A 22,731-nucleotide genomic window follows, 5' to 3' on the forward strand; every position below is an offset into this window, starting at 1 on the left:
GCATAGAGCACTTAATATTTTTAAAAGTTAGACTTATTTAAACAGCTTAAAAGACCAAACAGACAGTCTCCCGACAATTCAATGCTTATTAATGCTGTATACATCTTTATTCTATTTTAGTACGGTTTTATATAGAGTGCGATCCAATGAATTATAAGTAATACGAGATTCGCCTTACTTATATATGAAATTCATACTCAAAACTTGTAACACCTTCAAGTCAGTATATTTTACTGTAAATTGTTCCTTAAGCCTCGTTATAAAAAAAAGTGATATAAGATTCCGGAACCAATAGGTTAATGTCCCAGGTGCTAAAATACACTTTATTACATTATTCACTGTCACACGCGATATACTATACACACAGATATCATAACAATTAACCGAAAAACGTCCACTGCTAGATAAAGGCCTACTCAAACATTCGATAGAATTTTTAACTTTTATTTCTTTTGGAGAATAAAGACAATTAGGCTGCCTTTTCATTTAATTTAAAAAAATAAATAAACAAGCTCGCACTGAATTAAAAACTTTAGTTTCTGTAATTGACTAAAAGTCGCTTTCAATCGTTGAGAATTATTGAGAAAGAATCATAATGAAACATACCAAACACGCTGACATTGCTGACACCGATACAAAGAGAAGGATAGGTAAGCGATGACCATCACAAGCAGAGCTGTGATGTAGAGCACATGAGGGTTGCTGAACATTGATGTGTTGCAAATTTTAGGAACAGCTCCGCAACAACTCATTTTAAATTTGGTTATTTGGCGAAGAGAAACAATAAATCACATTTTTATGTTAACGTTTTTAAAAGTGTTATTTGATTTCATAGACCTTTAAAGTATTTGATTTACATGATCGTTGAATGCAATGATATTTTATATAAAATCATTGGTTGAATGTCATAAAATGGACGTATCCAACCATAAATAACAAATTTGTGTGACATAGAATATTTTAACCTCACCTGTCTTAAGTGCCTATGCTAAAGTTTTTTATCTATCTATCTATCTCTTAGGTTTATGGCGTTTCCTTTTAGATTTCGCCAATGTCAAGTGTATTTAATACTCTGCTTTCTATAGCGGGCTTCGTGAACGAGCAAGGTCACAGATATTCACTAAGAATTAAGTGAGTAGCTAAGAATGTTTGATGACAGGATGATCTAATTTATTATCCATTAGGCAACTTTACCTGTTTGACGCACGTCTGAATTTATTTAAGGAGAATTATAACTTGTATAGGTAAATTAAGTAGGAAAATTTAATGTTAATAATGTTCTAGAAACAAATAGCACTTGCTAGCTTCTTGATAATATGATCTCAGATGAACGCCATCGAAAAAATGGTTCTCGTAAATGGGTAAACGAGTTCACAGACCGCGTAGTATGAAGTGGAAATTATCGGAGCCCATAGACATCACCACGTGAACATCTTTACCCAGCTTGAGATATGAGGTCAAAATTTCTATTTTATTGTATAAAGCTTGTATTGTAGACGGCTGTACCGTCCTTCAAACTGGATTGTATGAAGGGCTCTAGCTAGAGAGGGGTAGGATAGTGATCTGTTGTGGATTTTAAAATAAACGATAATTAAAGTAAAACAATGAACATTTTATTTTATGGAGAGAGAATGACATTAAGTCGCGGTGACAAGTAAAAGAATAAAACAGAGTTGTGTATCAAAACTTATAAAGAAGGTTTGATTCAAAATCATCAAAGAGTGCTATAGCCCATTCTCCGGTGAAACCCTTGTCATCTTTTATGAACCTTAGTAAAAGATTCGGGTTGTACTATTCTAGACCGCTAGCTAGTTAAGTTATTTAGTGCTTACGCTATTAGTTATCTATGATACGCATGTTGATGTTGTATTATTAAAATTGTAAACGGGCAGAGCACTTGCCAACTGATTACCGGGAGTCACAGACAACGAGACTGTCACTGAGCATTATATAGCACACAGTCAATGAGCTGGTTATTACTTGGAACTTTTTTTTTGTAAGTTGTGTTTTTAGAACTTATGTTTAAATACGAATTACATATTGGTATTATATTATTTGTTATTTTTTTTCAATAAAATATAAAGTTTATGTTTAAGTTGATTATCGATAAAGTTGATTATTGAAAACACAAATAAAACAACATTTTCTGAAATTAAATCGTAGCTAGATCGATTTATCGCCCCCGAAATCCCCTGTATACAAAATTTTATGAAAATCGATGGAGCCGTTTCCGAGATTCAGATTATATATATATACATATTTATATAAAAAAAATTAATATTTTTTATTGCTTAGATGTGTGGATGAGCTCATAGCCCACCTGATGTTAAGTGGTTACTGTAGCCCATAGACATCTAGAACGTAAATGCGACACCCACCTTGAGATATAAGTTCTAAGGTCTCAGTATAGTTACAACGGCTGCCCCACCCTTCAAACCGAAACGCATTACTGCTTGGCAGAAATAGGCAGGATGGTGGTACCTACCCGTGCGGACTCACAAGAGGTCCTACCACCAGTAATGAATTGCTCGTTTAAAGATATAAGATAAGTAAAAAAAAACATGCAGAAATCGTGTATTTAATTCGTACAAAACCTTATAAAGCAAAAAAAATAGTATTCTATGTTCATTTTTCTGTATTTCTACCAAGATGTTTATCTTCAGCCACTCGGAAGAGGACTTTGCTCATTGTATCTCCTGTTTCGCGCACCATCGAGCTGAAGATCGAATTGGGGTCGGAGAGCAGAGCATAAGGAGTATCGTATTCGGCAACAACTCCTTTGTCCATGACCAGGACGCGATCAGAATCCATGATCGTGTTGAGTCGGTGCGCGATCGTGATCACCGTACATGACGCAAACTCGCGACGTATCGTCGTCTGAATCAACGCGTCAGTTCTGAAAAAGTGTAAAACCCGAGTAAAAAAAATGTTGGCGTTAGTAAATGCGTTGATTAGATTTATAAAACGAAAAATGTACGTCACTAATAAATCAATTAAGCAGGCTTAAGTTACTACTGTCGTTTAAATCAATTTCATTCAGACAGACATTCTTAATTGTAAATTTTATATCCAGGCAAATGAAATATTTGTATATTTTTTCTTAATTGCCAGCTTAACGTTCAAAATAATTTAAAGACAAAAATAACTAATGTACAACGTCTCATTTGTAATTTTGTTATTGGAATAGGCTCTCGCCCGCAGCTTTGCCTGTGTGGACTATGCTTTATATCGCGAAACAAAAATCATTTAAAATCGCTGTTTTATATTCTCTTCTCCAGTGGGTAAAAGCCCTTTCTATTTTGATTACATTTCATTACATTATTTTCTACAATTTACAGGTAACATCTTCTATTGTTTTATTATATTTTTAGATTTCTTTATAAATTTCAAATACTTACTGAGGATCAACGTTGGCTGTCGCCTCGTCCATTACAAGGATTTTGTTAGAACGCAAAACAGCTCGAGCCAAACATACCAGTTGTCGCTGACCGACGGAAAAGTTGCTGCCGCCTTCTGACACTTTATAATCGAGCGCTGGAATTACCTCTTTCAGTTCAACCTGCTCGACAAGATTAATAAGGGTATTAAGAAATGATATGATACAATTGTGTTCGCCAAACTAAACATTTTGTTGTACATACAAATGCTTAAGCTGATATCTATAATAATAATATATCGTAGAATCGAGATTTGATCTAATTTTCATGTTATTATCTCTGGATATGTTTATAAATCGGTTAAGGCTTAAAACAATATAAATGTGTTGTACAGTGTCTATGTGCTTCCGTAACAGTCCTTCTTACACCAGACTGAGTTTCTCGCCGGATCTTCTCAGTGAGTCGCGTTTCTTTTCCGGTGGTAGATTCTGCGAAGCACGGCTCTTGCTAGGGTCAGTGTTAGCAACACTCCGGTTAGAGCCCCGTGAGCTCACCTACACACGTTAGGGTGAAACTGAAATAGCCTCTCAAGGCCATCAGCATAGGTAGGAAAGAAAAAAAAAGTTAAATGAGATCGTTTAGAAAATAGAGATGATAAATTTGACCAAATACGTACCTGTTCCAAAGCTCTCCAAATTTCGTCGTCGCTATAACTGTCGAAGGGGTCCAAATTGTATCGCACCGATGCAGAGAACAAAATCGGTTCTTGTGGTATGATAGAAATCTTCGATCTTAGCTCCTATGAATTATAGAAACGTTCGATTAGACGTCCAAGTGTGCTTTCAAAGTTTTTAATTGACAGTAAATATTTAATGTTACCGTTTTAGCGATGATGTTGGTATCGATTCCGTCTATTCTGATGTGTCCTTGCAGGTCGTACAGCCTGAACAGTGCGGATATCATAGAAGACTTGCCGGCACCGGTTCGACCGACTACTCCAACCTACAAATTACAAGGAAACTGTGTCATTTTCTCATTGAATATTGAAGCTTGTCATTTCCGCTAGGTACAAATTAGCAATGTTTGAATGTGACTTCTTTAACCTCCATATTTATTTCGATTAAATCTCCAATTGAGAGACATGGAGCTTTGTTTTCAATACAATATTAATAAATATTTATAATAATTAAAAAAAAGACAGGCAAATATGCTAACCATGTGTTGACAGTTTGAAGAAATCGTAAAGATTGATATATAAATAAGTACTTAGAGAAAATACTTATTCTCGAACCATGACTACAACTAACATATATATTTATTTCAAAATATTTCAAAGTAATGCTTAAAAATAAGGTTACCTTCCAACCATTCTCAATTACAAAGTTTAAATCTTTGAGTACTGGTGGATCTTCTTGAGAATAGTTCAAAAATAGATTTTGAAATTCAATATGACCGTGTGTAGGCCAGTCCTTGGGAAGTTGGGCTAGACAATCAAACAATTATGAATTAGAACAACTAGAACATGAAAATTTTGACCAGTGGTCAGAGGTTGAATACTATATGGAAATTCTTAATACTTAATAAATAATAAATTCTGTATAAATCTTATCAAAATGTGCAAGCTTTCATATTTTAGACATATGCGAGACCATATATATGAGTACCTGCAACTTATCATTCAAGGGAAAGTCTAGAGTCAAACGAGACCACGTAATCCACCGTAATCATCGTAATCCAACATAACTAATCAATGTAACCATCCAACGTAATTATCGTATATCTTGGCTCAAAGATTTACGTCAGGGGCACAATGAGAGCAACCGCTCTCTAGTTTACGCAGTAATGTCCAAATTTGACATAGCGCCAACGGTGGCCAACATCCAAAACCCCCCGTCAATCTGGGCGAGCACCACATTACAAAGCGTTATTTAAGTTTAGATATATCAAACATTTTTCACTACAAGACGAGCCACGACAAAGCATATTCTTATTTCTAGGTAAGACTAATTTTGTCGGGTCAAAGCAAGAATTTGGTTTCCTGATTGTTAAAAAATATAAAGCATTTCTTATCTCGCATCCTCATATTAAAATGCTTAAGTAACATAAACGCTAAATGGCCGACATATCCTACTATAGCAATACAAACCTATAGGCCTTTTTTTTACTCTGGGGAATCCATTTACTGATACCCAGTCGAGGGGGGGGGGGGAAATATATACCTAAAATAGGCCTAGTGATAATGAAAAGTTACTTACATCCATCATACATGTTTTCTTCCATCGGAAGCTCGGTATATTCGAGAACTCTCTCGACAGCCGTCATTTGTCCGAGGAAGTCGGCTGTGAATCGAGCCGCCATTTGCAGCATCATCGTTAACACCATAGACTGACTCACAGCCAAGCCCACGCTACCGACGGGAATTAAAGTACCTGTTCATAAATACAAGTCACCATTTGATGTGAAGTTCGTTTATTCTAATAAACCTGCAATCGATGCTCGCTTGTTCAAAATCGAATCAGATTAAAACATTAAACGTATTTTTTTTTAAAAAAACAAAAGCGCAGCATACTTTTTTGTTTTCATATGTAAAAAGCAGCTGAAAATTTTCAAATAACGTCAAGTCCTCGTCGAAGTCATGTTAGTAAACTTGATCCCACAAGATGTTTAGAACCTACATATACATAGGTTTAAGAAAACTATTAAAGAACATCTGTGCAATAAAGCTTACTATAAAGTCAATGATTATCTAGAAGATTGCACAAAGTGGGAATGAGTTGCTCGCTCCGGGCATTTCAATATTGTAATAATTGTTATGTTATAATACTCATTGTAAAAATGAATATTTAAAAAATGTAAAATTAAAAAAAATATATAATATTTAAAAAAAAAAGACATGCCCGCTGAGTTTCTTGCCAATTCTTCTCAGGACTAGGAGGACTAGGAGGACTAGGAGGACTAGGAGGACTAGGAGGACTAGGAGGACTAGGAGGACTAGGAGGACTAGGAAGACTAGGAGGACTAGGAGGACTAGGAGGACTAGGAGGACTAGGAGGACTAGGAGGACTAGGAGGACTAGGAGGACTAGGAGGACTAGGAGGACTAGGAGGCTAGTTCTTGTGAATTGGCGGTAGTTCTTTTGACGTTCAACAAGTATGTACTTTCATTTATGTTGAATATATTTTTTTTGAATTGAATTGAATTGAATTGATGGTACAATTTGCAACTGCGAGCCTTAAAAACCGTAGTACTTCTGAAATGCTTGTACTTACTGAAGTCGATTACAAGGAAGATCGTCAATATCACTCCCAAATAAACTAAGCAAAGCGCATCCAGATATAAACCAAATGCAGTTGATCCACCAACAAACGTATAAAATGCACTCGTGTGGAGATTCTGTAATTCATCAACATTATTGTTTTCATTAGCTTTTGTGAGTAGGAATAGGCAGAGCGGTGGTGGCCTTTTGCAGACTCACAACCACCAATACTCAAAATAGGAATTAATAGGGAGAAACAGAAGAATTAAGGTACGATTTCGTAATTTTTACATTTATTAATTCTTTATGAGTTTTAAATATGTATACGGCGAAATACCGGAAGTAACACAGGAAAAGATAAAGTAACCAGAGAAGGTCGGGATCGCACTCCTCTTTATTATGTTTAATAATAATCAAATTGATTTTAACGAAAACCAAAATTTTTTTTTTAAGTTTTATGTAGGCCTCTGCAAGCGTCTTTAAGTCATCGTGACAATGTAGGTAGTTTCATTACTTATAAGAACAGCCACGTATCATTCAAGAACCATTTTTATCAAAACTTTTACACTTATGTTTGCACATTTTTCTTCCTCATTTACATATGAGTCGTCTATTATCAAAGGTGGCAATCTGTGCATTTGGACAAAAAAATGTTATTGATATGTCAATACAGATTGATTTGAATATAATCGTCTCCTTCAAAGAATACGGTTCAAAACCTGCATTAAATAAAGGTTAATACTTAACCTGTTATTTATCTAAGATGTCGTTCAGAAGAGTTTTGTGACTGCCAATGGAATACAAAGTCAATAATTCGTATTTCTGATTTACCAATAATTGTCCAAAACCCACATTGCCGGCTTTGATAATAGTCGACTTATATGATGTATGCGTAACAAGAGTTTTTTCGCAATTCGGTACGGCTTTTTGTAGCAGCTTACAGAATGCTACATATGTTACAATAAAAACTAAAGTAATATGTATTATATCAACAATCTCCGAGTATTATGTCTACGAGTTTTTTTTTAGATGATTCTTGATTTTAGGCAAACGGTTTAACAATAAACAGAAATTAGAGATTTCCAATAGAGTCTCTTTTTGCATGGACCGATTTGTATTCATCTAAATTAACATTTCATTACCTGTGCGTTATCAAACATTTCTAGCAGTCGTCCTTGTGAATTAGAACTTCGGATCGTAGACAGACCTGTGAGGGTAGAGTTGATCATGCCGAGTACTGGACTCTTAGCTGTGAATAAATATACAAAGTTACATCTCCGCCAGAAAGCAGACAACTTAATTTCATATTCATCGCAAATATCAGACATAATAGAATGTGTGTAACGAAACAAAAAATGACTTCAGTTGCATTTTCAGTCGGATCAGCTTTCTTGCTGCCAGGAGTAAATCTTGTGCAGCAAGTATCCACAACCCCGACAACACAAAAAATGTCTCTGAACGATGAGCTTCAGATTACCCGACAAAATAATTTATCTTGAATCCCATTCCCTTAACCAGTTTTAATGTACATAAGAAAAGAAAAGAAAGCATATAAATTTAGGAATTCAGGTTTATTTTTTATTTGAATAGACAGGTCAAGAATCTCACGGTCCACCTGGCGTTATTTCCAGAAATCGATAGACATTATAATGTCAATGCCACCACTTCGAGACGTGAGGTCAAAATCTCAAATTATGAATTAAAATGGCTGCCTCAACCCTAGAAACCGGAATGCGTCAGTGTTTATCAAAACAAAAACGACAGTTTATTATTTATACCCATTAGAAATCAAGCTTAATTCATCATTAAATAATAAAACTATAATACTTACTTGTGCCTTCTAATCTTTTTACAGCTTGAGCAGCATTTAAGTACCATTTCAGGAGAAAGAAGAAGAGAATCAAAAGTACCGCTGTTGGGATCAACGTCCACGGTAATGCTATAGCATTTAAAATAAGTATACTGCATAATGTTAAATACATCTGAACAGTTTCAAATAAACTCCTCGGAAGGAATTCGTCCATCGCACCCATATCCTTTGAAAAACGATTCAACACACGACCTAATGGAGTTTAATCATTCATATTAATTGTCAATATAATTGAATTCGCATCGAGATTAAAGTTAAAATTGTTCATAGTTAAATATTTAACATACCTGAGGGATTCATGTCAAAGAATCGCATAACTGTGATAATCAACTTTTTGTAAACGGTATCATGAAAATTAGATGAAGCTCTCATAGTCGTAATGACGAAAGTTAAAATTCTGACGTGACTGATCACTATGAGGATTAAGATGACTCCGCCATAAGTCCAAAGGTATACTCCTAAAGTATACGCTCCGGCTTGCGTGTCCAAACTTGTGCTCGGTTCTTCTCCCTCAGCTAAAGATTGTTCATACTCATCAACTTGATTTGTCCTGAAATAATGACAAATTTTGAAGTCGCCGTGGCTCAAAGGATAAGACGTCCGGTGCATTCGTGTTGAGCGATGCACCAGTGTTCGAATCCCAAGCGGGTACCAATTTTTCTAATGAAATACGTACTCAACAAATGTTCATGATTGACTTCCACGGTGAAGGAATAACATCGTGTAATAAAAATCAAACCCGCAACATTATAATTTGCGTAATTACTGGTGGTAGGACCTCTTGTGACTCCGCACGGGTAGGTACCACCACCCTGTCTATTTCTGCCGTAAAGCAATAATGCGTTTCGGTTTGAAGGGTGGGGCAGCCGTTGTAACTATAGTGAGATCTTAGAGCCTTAGACCTTAGACCTTAGAATCTCAAGGTGGGTGGCACTTTTACATTCTAGATGTCTATGGGCTCCACTAACCATTTAACACCAGGTGGGCTGTGAACTCGTCCACTCATGTAAGCTATAAAAAAAATATATATGTGGGTCCGGAACCCTGCCATAGTTTGACTGTCTCATTGATCTGAACCACTGTCAGCGTCTTTGTTAAAAAATATGACATTGGAGTTCCTGGTATCTTGGTTTTGTATGTGTATCTCCAGTACACATACCACAAGAGAAAAACGTATAGAATGTGCTTAGAAAAATTAGCTACCAGTAATTTCAAGAACAAGACATTGTACACCCCTCAGAAAAACGTATGGAGGCCCTTATTGAAGAATGTAATTTTATTTGTAAATAAAACAAAGCTGCATTTGAAAGGTCAACTTTAGAAAACGGCATTATTTCTTATTTGCCTTCATTATTTAATAATGTGCTTAAAGAAAGGCTTGGTCTATTTTGATAGACCAGTTTGAAATTATTTTTTTGTATAATTAGAGGATTGCTGGTGGCCTTTCCATTTTCACCAGAACAGGTGGGCGAGCAAAGGCTCAGCCAGGAGGGGTGGGATTTGCTTACAGCTGCCCGAGCGCCTCCGAAGGAGACCTTACAACTCAAAAGTGGCATGAGTATGATTAACAACGGTACACCGCAACAAAACTGCTATATCTTTTTCAAATTTTCTCAAAAAAAACAGTTAACGGATGTCCACCTATTGTATGTTATACCTGACTCTTTTTCTGTATAGAAAATTCTCGCTCTTTCTTAACACCTTATAACAGTAACCTGTATAGATATAAAATTTAAAATAAAAGAATATTGTAATTTACCAAAAACTCAGCCAATAATCTATGAACATCGCACATCCTTGTGTGATAACTAATGTGGCTACCATCAAAAATACTAGAAACCATGATTTCACTGCAGACAAATACTTGTATAAAACAGAGAATTTCAAATTTCCTTTGGCACGTTTCTCTTCTTCCTCCACTTGTACCTTCTCGTTATCTGGATCTTCAACACTCTTAGTAGATATTTTCGATATAGCCCGTAAGAAATTCTTTTCCTATAAGACATATTATTATATAAAAAATGTACACATTCTTACATACATATAATTTTAAAACAATTATTTGTAGTAATTAGTTACCGAAGCTCAACAAAATGGCTTAACTTTTTTTATACAATACGGTAGGTTGCGATCGTAAAAAAAAACTTAAATGACAAACATACCGGGCCATTCTCATTATCGTTGCTTTCTTGATTAGTCAACAGCTTCGAAAACTCTGTTCCGGTCTTGACCAAATCATCGTAGCTACCAACGTTTTCAATTGCCCCCTGCAGAACGATGAAAATTTACATAGGTACATAATAAAACGTAACAATTATTCACTTTTGAGGAATAATGTATCTAAAATTTCAATCAACATCAACATTAGTTAATCATGTTTAAACAGCATTAATATTTGTTAAAATTTTAAGGAGTCTGCCCTTTTTTTCTTTTCCTTTTTTCCTACCTAAGCTGAGAGCCTTGAGAGGCTATTTCAGCGTAACCTTAACTAGTAGGTGAGCTCACGGGGCTCAAACCTGACGACGTTGCTAACACGAACCCTAGCAAGAGCCGTGCTTCGCAGAATCTACTACCGGATCGGAAACGCGACCCACTGCGAAGATCCGGCGAGAAACTCAGTGGGATGTCTGAGGGTTAATTTTCTCGTCGAGCCCTTCGTCGCAAGCGACGGGTTCGATGAGAACGATGACCGGAGTCTGCCCACTACTATACCGTGTCATACCATGACCGGGCTAGGAATGTGGCAGATAAAAAATTACTGTTTGTATTAAAAAGTATGGCTACTAGACCGTTCCGTAAGCGACTACGAGTAACACCGTCACGTGCCATGAACGGAGCGTCAGTACCTAATTGTCGGCGAGAATATTTTGCCGATGCCAATAGCACGCGACGTTTCCAAACCTCTATGCGCAGGCGGCCAGCCGGGCATAGCATGAGCATACGGGTTGTAATGTTAATTTTGCTAATAGCCATACCTATTTTAGTATTTAAAAACATGATGGCACTCCAAGACGTCAACGCAACAGTGATACGCATGCGAGAATGAAATCGATTTCTACCTACCGGTTTTGGTGGATACATTTTTTTTTTATTGCTTAGTTGTGTGGACGAGCTCACAGCCCACCTGGTGTTAAGTGATTACTGGAGCCCATAGACATCTACAACGTAAATGCGCCACCCACCTTGAGATATAAGTTCTAAGGTCTCTGTATAGTTACAACGGCTGCCCCGCCCTTCAAACCGAAACGCATTACTGCTTCACGGCAGAAATAGGCAGGGTGGTGGTACCTACCACCAGTAATTACGCAAATTATAATTTTGCGGGTTTGATTTTTATTACACGATGTTATTCCTTCACCGTGGAAGTCAATCGTGAACATTTGTTAAATACGTATTTCATTAGAAAAATTGCTACCCGCCTGCGGGATTCGAACAGCAGTGCATCGCTACATACGAATGCACCGGACGTCTTATCCTTTAGGCCACGACGACTTCACTATACATAGGCACATACGGGCATCATACGGGTTGCGTACGGGCACAGAACGCGGTTGATCCGTTTCAGTGGGCTTAATAGAGCGTATCGTGTCGCTTTTGTGTCTGATACGGTCCTAGCACAATTATGGTATGGAACAGTGTAATGGGCATACTCCTTTAATGACACAATAAGAAATAAATACATTATTTTTATAATACGCGAGAATTACTTCAAAACAAAATTCTTATCTATATTAGCTACAGGAAAATTATGAATATAGGAGGAGAAAAAAAGTTAAAATTATCGAACAAAGATTTGATTACTCACCTCGTTCAGTATGACAATAATGTCAGCTGCTTTAAGATAGTGGATTTGATGGGTTACAAGGACACAAGTTCGACCCCGTAGATATCCTTTGATACAGCCGTCAAACAGCTGCCTGCCAACGTTGGCGTCCACTGCTGAGAGAGGATCATCTAGCAAGTAAATGTCGGCCTGAAACATTATTTCTCTTCAATTAAATATACTTGCTACCATAATTTAGACTTATGTTAGTCCTACACATTATGATTACGAATAAATGTGTATAATTAAATAATACTTTTTGTATTGGCCAAAAAGAAAATCCGAATATATGTGTGTGTGTGTTTGTGTGTTCATAAAACAATCATTTTGTATGTTAAAAATGATAGCATAAAATCTACAAGCAATAAGGCCAACACGTTGTATTTGTTATTATAAAAGGTCCTAGATACCTTATTACGAGTATCTAAATTAATAAAAAACTTTTGAATACGCTTTCAAAATGAAGATACAGTTAGTCAATAAACGAAAATAGTCAACATCACAAGAACTGATTATCTCAAGCGGATAATTCTGTTTATTTATCACTTGAAATGCTATAACCTACCTCTCGGTAAACAGCCCTAGCGAGATTAATTCTGGCACGCTGTCCCCCTGACAAGGATACTCCTCGCTCTCCAACTAAGGAGAGGTCTCCGTACGGAAATTGTTTGAAATCAGGAAGCAACGAACAAGCTTTACACACCTAAAGATTATTGAAAATGAATTATTACTATATATTACTTAATCGCGGTTATTTGTTGAAACTAATCGCGCTGCATATACCATGAGTTTTTGGTAATATTCTAGATGAAAAAGTACTTAAAGTTCCAACTACAACTAAGATTCAATTCGGTCGGATAAACAACGCACTAATGCACAATGCATAGACAAGCCAGTGAAAAAGGCACATTTTTTTATAAATTATTTTTTACATTACTAATTTTTTAATAGTTCCATGTAAAATTAATATTTCTAACTTCAACAAAGTTGTTTTTATAATATAATGACAGAAACGGATCATAGAACTAAATTCTTTTTTTAAATCAGTTTTTCCCAAACGCATGTTTTGAATTATGTAATCGAATATGAGAACAAAGTTTTGTTTAAATGTGCTAAAATAAAGTAATTTACCTCGTGATATTTCTGTGATTCGTACGGCAAACCAAACAAAATGTTTTCTCTCACAGTAGCAGGGAACAGCCAAGACTCTTGACACGCGTAGGAAAGCCTCCCATTTATTCTCAGGCTACCACCGCAAACCGGCAGTTCTTTCAGAAGAACTTGCAAAATGGATGACTGGAATGCAAAAAATAATACGGATTACGGACACTATCGTATGCAAAAAAGTATTTTTAGTAATTAACTTTAATTTTTAATAATTAACTTTAACTATAGACATAATGTTATCATTCGAACATAACAAAACACATGAGCATTAGCACAGTCCTATCGCTAACGTTGGTTTCGCTGGAATTGAAATGTCACATAAACATAAAATGAACATGTTTGCTAACTTAGAAAAGAACCAATAAGATTCAACCGTAGAAAAGTATTTAAGCGTTAGTTAAAGTATTTTTCTTTTAGTTACGGTATAGTTACAACGACTGCCCCACCCTTCAAACCGAAACACATTACTGCTTCACGGCAGAAATAGGCAGGGTGGTGGTACCTACCCGCGCGGACTCACAAGAGGTCCTACCACCAGTAATTACGCAAATTATAATTTTGCGGGTTTGATTTTTATTACACGACTAGCTGACCCGGCAGACTTCGTAGTGCCTCAATCGATAAATAAAAGACCTAAAATTTTGTATAAAATAAACTTAAAACAAACAAAAGGAATCCGTCCGACGGGGGACACATCAAAGGAAAAACAAAATTGTTATTTTTATTTAATTTCGAGTATTTTCATATTTATTTACCTTTTAAACGTTCCCTGGACTTCCATAAATAATTCAAGACCAAAATTAGCTAAATCGGTCCAGCCGTTCTCGAGTTTTAGCGAGACTAACGAGCAGCAATTCATTTTTATATATATTACACGATGCTATTCCTTCACCATGGAAGTCAATCGTGAACATTTGTTGAGTACGTATTTCATTAGAAAAATTGTTACCCGCCTGAGATTCGAGCACCGGCGCATCGCACAACACGAATGCAACGGACGTCTTATCCTTTAAGCCACGACGCACGACGACTTCTTTTTTTTTAAACAACATTTATATTAATTCTTACCTTTCCTGATCCAACAGGTCCAATTATAGCACAAAGTTTGCCTCTGCCTATTCTGAGACTAATATTCCTTAGTGTCATTTCTGAAGTATCTGTTGATGACGACCATGTGGCGTCTACTTTAGATAATTCTATGGGATAGTCACACACGGCTGGGTCAGTTTGAAGCACTGGTTCTAAAATTTCAATTGAAAAAAAAATGTAATTGAAATCAATGAATACACTGATATTACATGTCCCGTATAAAATATAACAATTTTACCATTCGTTAATGTTGAGGCAAGTTGGCCATCGGTGGCTAAATATTTCTTTGGGATAATTTCGTTTTGAGGGCCAAGCGATGCCTTGTTGTTGAAAATCAATCTATTATCATCTCCATAAGATTTTGGTGTTATTTGGACGTCCTCTCTTTCATCTGTAAATAAAAACAATTCATTGCAACGCAATTGCATTGAAATATTAGAAATCCTTTAAAGGCATTTTGATTTGGGTTTTTTGCTTGCTTTTTACCTTTCACCAAGAAATTTTGAATGCGTTCCAACGAGACCAGCATTTCAGACAAACTTGCAATGGCAAGAGGCAGTATCATAGTCAAATTGATTTGAATAATGCTGATGTATTGTTGAATAGGGTAAATCTGAAAATTAAGCCTATTTTATTTGACCGTATTAAAGCATCAGAATACCGAATATTTCATTTCTATAATAAAGGCTAACCAGAGTAGCTGTAACAAGGTTACCCGTAAGTAACAATGTCAAACATGTTATAAATATTATACTTCTTTCAGTGAACAGCATGAAACCAAGGAAAACACTCCGAATGAATATAGACTTCCTGAGTGCTATCATTTCGAAGTTTCTTGCCACCTTGACGATTGCTTGGAACGGTTTCTCCCATGCGTACATTTTAATAACCTAAAAATAAAACATAAATTTTATTCAATTTTAGAATTCAATAAAAGTGGTAAAAAAATTAAGTGTAACAATACTTTACTAAATGTCAAACATGTTAGACAGATCTAACTTCTTAGTATTTTATTATTGACTAGCGACCCGCCCTCGCTTCGCTTCGGAAACATTAAAACACACATGAAATCAAAAAAATAAAATTTTTTTTTTTTAAAAAGTAGCCTATGTTCATCAGGGACAATGTCGGCTTCTAATGGAAAAACAATTTTTCAAATCGGTCCAGTAGTTTCGGAGCCTATTCGAAATAAACAAACAAACAAATCTTTCCTCTTTATAATATTAGTATAGATTCTACGTACCTGAATGCCATTAATAATTTCCGTCATCAATTTTATCCTTCGGTCGGTTCTCTGAGCAGTTTCTCTTCTGACCACAGAGGTCAATTTTGTGAGACCAGCTAAAAATTATCAGTGAACTTGTAATTACACATACTTCTTTTATTTTTTACTAGCTGACCCGGCAGACTTCGTAGTGCCTCAATCGATAAATAAAAGACCTAAACTTTTGTATAAAACAAACTTAAAACAAACAAAAGGAATACGTCCGACGGGGGACACATCAAAGGAAAAACAAAATTGTTATTTTTATTTAATTCCGAGCGTTTTCATATTTATCTACCTTTTAAAGCCGTTCTCGAGTTTTAGCGAGACTAACGAACAGCGATTCATTTTTATATATATATAGATATAGATAACAATTAAATCTTATAGTGATTTCACGTTAATTTACCTTGTATAGGTAGAATTAAAATCACAACCCCAAAGAAGCCGACGAACGGTGCGTATCCCGCAGAAATATAATATAAGAAATATAATACTACAGCCGCTTGAACTGGTACCACCCAGAGGTAGTGCAAAAACATGAATGCGTAGTCGAATCTAGCAACATCATTAGATAACAGGTTCACCAGTTTCCCTCCGCTTACATCTCCTAAGGCTACTTGGTCCATGCGCAACAACTAAAATAAATTAAATCAATTATAGTATGCGTGAAGTCAGAAGATATACGTAAGCATAGACAAATGAAATAGAAAAAGTGGAAAATATATTGTTTGTAAATATATGCGTTATATATTATTGCATTGCAGCAGATTTTTAATTACCAAAAATAGTTCAGTACCGTACGTAATATTTGTGTACTATTTATACAATTAAGTCTTAAGTTGTCGTGGCCTAAAGGATAAGACGTCCGGTGCATCCGTCAGTCGCTATGCACCGATGTTCGAATCCCGCAGGTGGGTACCAATTCTTCTAATGAAATACGTACTTAACAAATGTTCACGATTGACTTCCACGGTGACGGAATAACATCGTGTAATAAAAATCAAACCCGCTAAATTATAATTTGCGTAATTACTGGTGGTAGGTACTCTTGACTCTGCACGGGTAGGTACCACCGCCCTGCCTATTTCTGCCGTGAAGCAGTAATGTATTTCGGTTTGAAGGGTGGGACAGCTGTTGTAACTATAAGACCTTAGAACTTATATCTCAAGGTGGGTGGCGCACTTACGTTGTAGATGTCTATGGGCTTCAGTAACCACTTAACACCAGGTGTGCTCTGAGCTGGTTCACCCATCGAAGCAATAAAAAATAAAATTGCGGCTGAACGTAAGCACACTGATTATTGATTAAATGAATCGTGTGACTGGAAATTACATGGAAATTATATTTTTCTATATCGTTGTTTTTTACAATTGTGTGTGCCACAAAATATCTACTTAAATTCATTGTCGCGCCTATAATTGTTAAAACACTGTAAGTAAAGGATTGCTCTTTATTTAAATAATAAATATTTCAGATGCTTGTTATTAATTGTATTGTAATGCTTGTTATTAATTGTAATAAATATTTCAGATGCTTGCTATTAATTGTAATGGGTAAGAATATCAATAGAATATGGGGTCAAATATCTTTCAAACTTACTTACCTTTCTATATACTAAAGATGAGCAAGCCACTTTAACCTTGAGTCCAAAGCGCGCTACAAACAATGAATTGTGATGTTGACACATCATATTAATGAAGTTTATACCTAAAAGTGCTAGAGCATAATAGCTTGCTTCTAGTCGAGTTATAGTTGCTTCTACTGACCAGTAGGAAAGCAGTTCGGCGAATACTAGCGGCTGAATTATCCTGCGTAAGTAAAACAAATCAAAATATGTAGTATAAATGTAAAAGAGAAGTCTTAAAGTTTTTGGAACGAAGTTCCTTATCGCGCGTTGTGAAAGGGGGCTAGACGGAAAAAAATCTTACGAAAAGTTGTCACGACACTTTTTAGATCCGTCATTCTGACCTATCAACGTGTAGGCGCTTATCGCGTGACATTGCTCGTATCCGATTGGTCCGCGTAATGAGTACAGTTTCTCGAGATAGCGTTTCAACAATAGTAATTTAGTTCATAGTATTGTTTTTTTCTTCTTCATAATGCCGTAATTTATTATTATAACTTAAAAAAAAAATTACAATTCCTTCACTAATTAATCGAAAGGAACTTCGTTCCATCCGGGTGTCCCTTGACACCTCTGAAGTTTTTTTTTTTGTTTTTTTTCCTACCTATGCTGATAGCCTTGAGAGGCTATTTCAGCTTCTCCTTGACGTGTAGGTAAGCTCACGGGGCTTAAACCGGAAGTGTTGCTAACACTGGCTCTAGCAAGAGCAGTGCTTCGCAGAATCTACCACCGGATCGGAAACGCGACCCACTGAGAAGATCCGGCGAGGCACTCAGTGGGCTGTGTCTATGGGTTAATTCCCTCGCCGAGCCCTTCGTCGCAAGCGACCGGTTCGGAGAAGACGGTGACCGGTGCTTGAGGTACATACAAGCACCGTTAATAGATCGGGAGGATCCGTAATGACGTCTTTAGGGCGATGTCGACTATTTACCATTCGGTCCAGGGTCGGGTATATAATTTCCGGCGGCCACGACAAGAGGGCTTTTGTGTCGTGCTGCCTTCTCAAAGTGGCGCAATGATGCCGACTGTAAATACTTACTGACTGAGTCAAACTCCAGGTCATCATGGAGATCCACATTCCTTAGGAACCATGGTGCTTCGCCGACTATCCTACAAAAACAGGATTGAATGACTTGACGGAGCTTCAAGTTGCACCTATGCAAGCTTGCATAGGTGATGACGGGTTAATAATGTTAATTTGTCTCATGAAATATGAAAACGTCTACAAATGTATTAACAGGTCCTAAGTCGATGACGGCTTTCCTTTTACCTGAAGACAGATATGATTATCAAGTAGATAGCTCCCGGCATGTATCCCAACCAGTAAGCTTTTCGTAAAGCTGTCCACAATGACGGCTCCCTTTTCTCCTTTATCGCGGCTTCATATTCTTGGAGCCAATACCTAAAACGCATTTTAAATACATTAAATTACTTTCAACTTGCATTACATTCGTAAAGTAAAACATTTAAGATGGCCACAAACAAGAAGGTATAATTTATAATGCCTGTTTAGTTTTCGGATAATTTGAAGCGTTTGTGGCCTAGTAATTAAACGCCCGATCCTGTATATTGTTCCCCAATGAGTATACCGTAGTTGTGAAGTTCCGCCTGCAGGAAGTAGATTTTTTTTCAAATTGCTTAGTTGGCATTTATTCACAACTTTTTTGATTGTACATAAATTTTTCTTTTAAAATAAAAACCAAATAATATTGTCGTAAGAACTGATAGTTTACTGTGAGCATGCTGATATGATTGGACATATTCTGCATTTCCATGAGCATGTATCACAATCTTGTCTAGTATTGCCACGACACTTTTAAATTCATTTATTTTGCATCTAGAAGTGTTTTTATCGTGTTTAGAATGAATATAATAATGGATGTAAAATATTTTCATACATTTACTTGTTTAGCCTTTTAGGCATGAAATCCAAATTAAGCGATCGGTTTTAACCTTGTTACAACAACAACCATGCGTTTAGTTTTGAAGGGTGAGATACTCTTTATTATTTCATATAAAAAAAAATTGATTTACGAAAAAAAGTTATTATTTTGTATTTTATCCAAATTAATCAGAAATATTCATTAAGTGTCCGATAAGGACAATGGGAAGACCTCCTACTGAACAGCTGATATAGCTAACTAGACTTGTATGAGATAATAGCAGTTAGTGCGAATCAAGTTCTTGTCGTATTCTTCTATTCTATAATAGGCTATCGTCAAATCGATTCTCCCAATCGATCGTTCATTGCTGAGCATTGCGATGCGCCCGTGATGACATACTTCTCAAAAATATAATCTACTACAAAAATACAATTTTAATCCAAATAGTTAATAACAGTTCAATGCGTTTTATTATCATGCGACACATTCGTTTCTTATCGTTTATAAATTATCGCCCATTGTACATTTACGCCACTCAATAAAATACTACAAACTACTATATTTTCTACTAATCCGTATAATCTAAACGAGCACCCTAAGTAGTATGCTTTATATGTATTAATTTTAAATTATTATTAAGTTTTACACGTAGGCAAGTATTACGTAAAAAAAAAATCAAATTTACCTTTCTAAATACTCTCCTTGATTTTCAGAATTAAATGACTTTTTCGGAATTATGAGGTCATCCTCGACAATGTCTCTTTGATTTCCTTTAACGAGTACGGGGCACATCCACCATAGAAATATACGAGACAAAATGTTCGGCTTATGGGGCTTCCTTCGCTTCTCAGCACTAGAATTTTCTCCGGCTCTCCCATCACTATTCATTTTTATTATTCACGGCTATTAAAATTTTGCGATAACTAACATAAGACTATTGATAAGTACTACAGGACATGATTCCTGAGGACTAACTGTAATACTAGATACCAAAGTAATGAGACGGGCAAAGGAATGATAATCATTATATATTGCAATACTTAAACACCGGGTCGTTTGTGATTACACATCGTTTTATCAAATTATCGATATAATTAGGTTTTTTCGAATTTAGTGTGAGGCACTAGGGCGAATATTATATGTTTATGTAAGTATAAAGTCACTGTACTGAAACCGAAAGGGAAATTATTTATTACGGAACACAAACTAAAGGCTTCATCAATAATTATAGCTAAAATTAATGTCAATTTCTTAGTTCGTATTTGTAAGCCCGCATTCTGAAGGGGGGTGCCATCTCAACGTGTCGATATTTGAAACAATCTCAGTGACCCTAGCCAATTTTCAATGTGAACAAAATATCTAATTGACATAAGCTATAGCAAAGAAATCTTGTCTAGTTTTTGCCAACCCCATACATCTTTGTAATGTTTGTTACAAAAGTTAACACTCCTGGAGCGCGTGCCTTATATGACGTTATACAGTTTAATTTTATTTCTTACTATTGTTTAAACTTCAACTAAACGTAACCACTCATTACCATATCGATTTGTCTCAAGATTTTAAGTACCTAATTTACAAAACACACCTTCGCCATTAAGTCTTAACATAGCAATCTATGACGTACATGGAAGCATCGGTGCGCTGTTCAAGAGTACCTTATGTGTCATCAGGACTACATAACGTGCTTATATTTATCGATATTTTGTGACACAGCATAATAAACTTATCGAACTACATTACTGCGGGCTCATTAAATCGGTATTTCTCCGCAGATCAACGATAATTACAATCTAAGTGAAATAATCGTTTCGGGATATATTGTACTGTAACAATATTGATAACTGATAAAGCGGTCTGAATCACGAGTGTCACGACACACTTTAAAATTAATACATTGAACGAAGATGGACATAGCGATTGCCCGTTTACGAAAACAGTTTTGAGTCATATATCAATGTTTTGAGTGCAAAACGACATAAATCAAACATAATAATATTATGTAATCGTTTTTTTTATGTAGATTGTATATACAGTTAATAGTTCAATTATTTCTCATTATCCAATATACGCCAATTCCAAATATGCTTACTATCAACAGAAATGATTTTCTTTTTAATGACAGATCACTGAACCTGGATACGTACGCATTTTATCCGAAAAAATAATAACTGGTAGGGCGTATTCTGTATCCACACGGGCACGTGCCACCATTCTATTTCTCTCGTAAAGCAGACCTACGTTCGTGTTGAAGCGTGAAGCTACCTTTACATAATAGGTTATCATTGAGACTTCAACCTGATATCCCAAGGTGGATGATGGCATCCACACCGTATTATCATTTAATTTTCATTATCATTCAATAGGCACATGTTACCAGATGGCCCGTGGGTACGTAAAACTTTTTTGCTATGAATGGACTTTTTTTTTACTGTGAATGGACATTTTTTTGCTGTGAATGGACAGACGATCTCTCAGCACACTTATTACCGATTGCGGTGCCCCATAAATCCCATTACTGAATGGCAAATTGTAATATTAAAAAATAAAATGCGGTTTACGAGCTACAGCGTGGCACCTTTTTTAGAATACAATTGAAGACGCACTTCTTGTCTCAAGGCAATTTCTTCTTGTCTAGACAATTTATTATTGTCGATCATAGGTAATCACTTGTTCTGCAGTTATTTTATCAATATCTACTAAATAAATAAATTATATGAAACATTTATTAGAACCAATCGTGCGCCCCCTGTTGTATTTTAATGATAACTTTAAAGAATAACCGCGCAAAGATTCCAATTCAGTTAAGTGAAATATGCGTCAAGCTGTTCTACATAAAAGCCAACGTCCTATAATGTTACTTAGTAACATCTTCATTACAAAGCATCTGGACTTGCTGTGGAATCATTGAAATTTATAAGCAAATTAAAAATACGCATTATATTTTCGAAGTCGTCGTGGCCTAAAAGATAAGACATCCAGTGCGTTCGTATCTAGCGATATGCCTAGTGCATTTCGAATCGCGTAGGCAGGTACCAATTTTTGGGAATGACCTCCACAGTGAAGAGATAAGATCGTATAATAAAAATCAAACCCGCAAAAATTAGAATTTGCGTGATTACTAGTGGTAGGACATCTTATAAGGCCTGCACGAGTAGGTACCACCACTCTGGCTATTTCTGCGTGAAGCAATTAATGCGTTTCGGTTTGAATGGTGGGGCAGCCGTTGTACTTTAAAAGCAGACATGAAATACATTTCTCAAGTTGGGTGGCGTCATTTACGCTGTGTTGTGTTTATCAATGGACACCGGTGACCACTTATCACAGGTGGTTCTTGAGCTCATCCACCCATATAAGCAATAAACAAAATAAATACGC

At 36.0% G+C, this 22,731-nt stretch overlaps 1 protein-coding gene across 2 annotated transcripts in view; it reads right to left on the reverse strand.

Annotated features, from left to right (window-relative positions):
- Nucleotides 1–2,562: 2,562 nt before the first annotated feature.
- LOC100862790 (ABC transporter) overlaps nt 2,563–22,731 on the reverse strand; it is a 38,121-nt gene continuing 17,952 nt past the window's right edge. Inside the window, exons 13-36 of one of the 2 annotated variants that reach the window (XM_062672292.1) lie at nt 20,042–20,250; nt 18,744–18,875; nt 17,453–17,657; nt 16,256–16,484; nt 15,826–15,923; nt 15,275–15,472; nt 15,069–15,195; nt 14,821–14,973; nt 14,562–14,734; nt 13,458–13,622; nt 12,892–13,029; nt 12,309–12,476; nt 10,666–10,770; nt 10,263–10,498; nt 8,791–9,053; nt 8,465–8,695; nt 7,776–7,882; nt 6,647–6,770; nt 5,633–5,806; nt 4,736–4,860; nt 4,257–4,379; nt 4,054–4,176; nt 3,399–3,559; nt 2,563–2,896 (exon numbers count right to left, since the gene is read on the reverse strand). In XM_062672292.1, coding sequence (XP_062528276.1) covers nt 2,626–2,896; nt 3,399–3,559; nt 4,054–4,176; nt 4,257–4,379; nt 4,736–4,860; nt 5,633–5,806; nt 6,647–6,770; nt 7,776–7,882; nt 8,465–8,695; nt 8,791–9,053; nt 10,263–10,498; nt 10,666–10,770; nt 12,309–12,476; nt 12,892–13,029; nt 13,458–13,622; nt 14,562–14,734; nt 14,821–14,973; nt 15,069–15,195; nt 15,275–15,472; nt 15,826–15,923; nt 16,256–16,484; nt 17,453–17,657; nt 18,744–18,875; nt 20,042–20,250 — 4,038 coding nt within the window. In that variant the 3' untranslated portion in view covers nt 2,563–2,625. 2 annotated transcript variants of the gene reach the window in all.

Source organism: Bombyx mori, chromosome 15, assembly GCF_030269925.1.
Source record: "Bombyx mori chromosome 15, ASM3026992v2".
Classification (NCBI taxonomy): domain Eukaryota; kingdom Metazoa; phylum Arthropoda; class Insecta; order Lepidoptera; family Bombycidae; genus Bombyx; species Bombyx mori.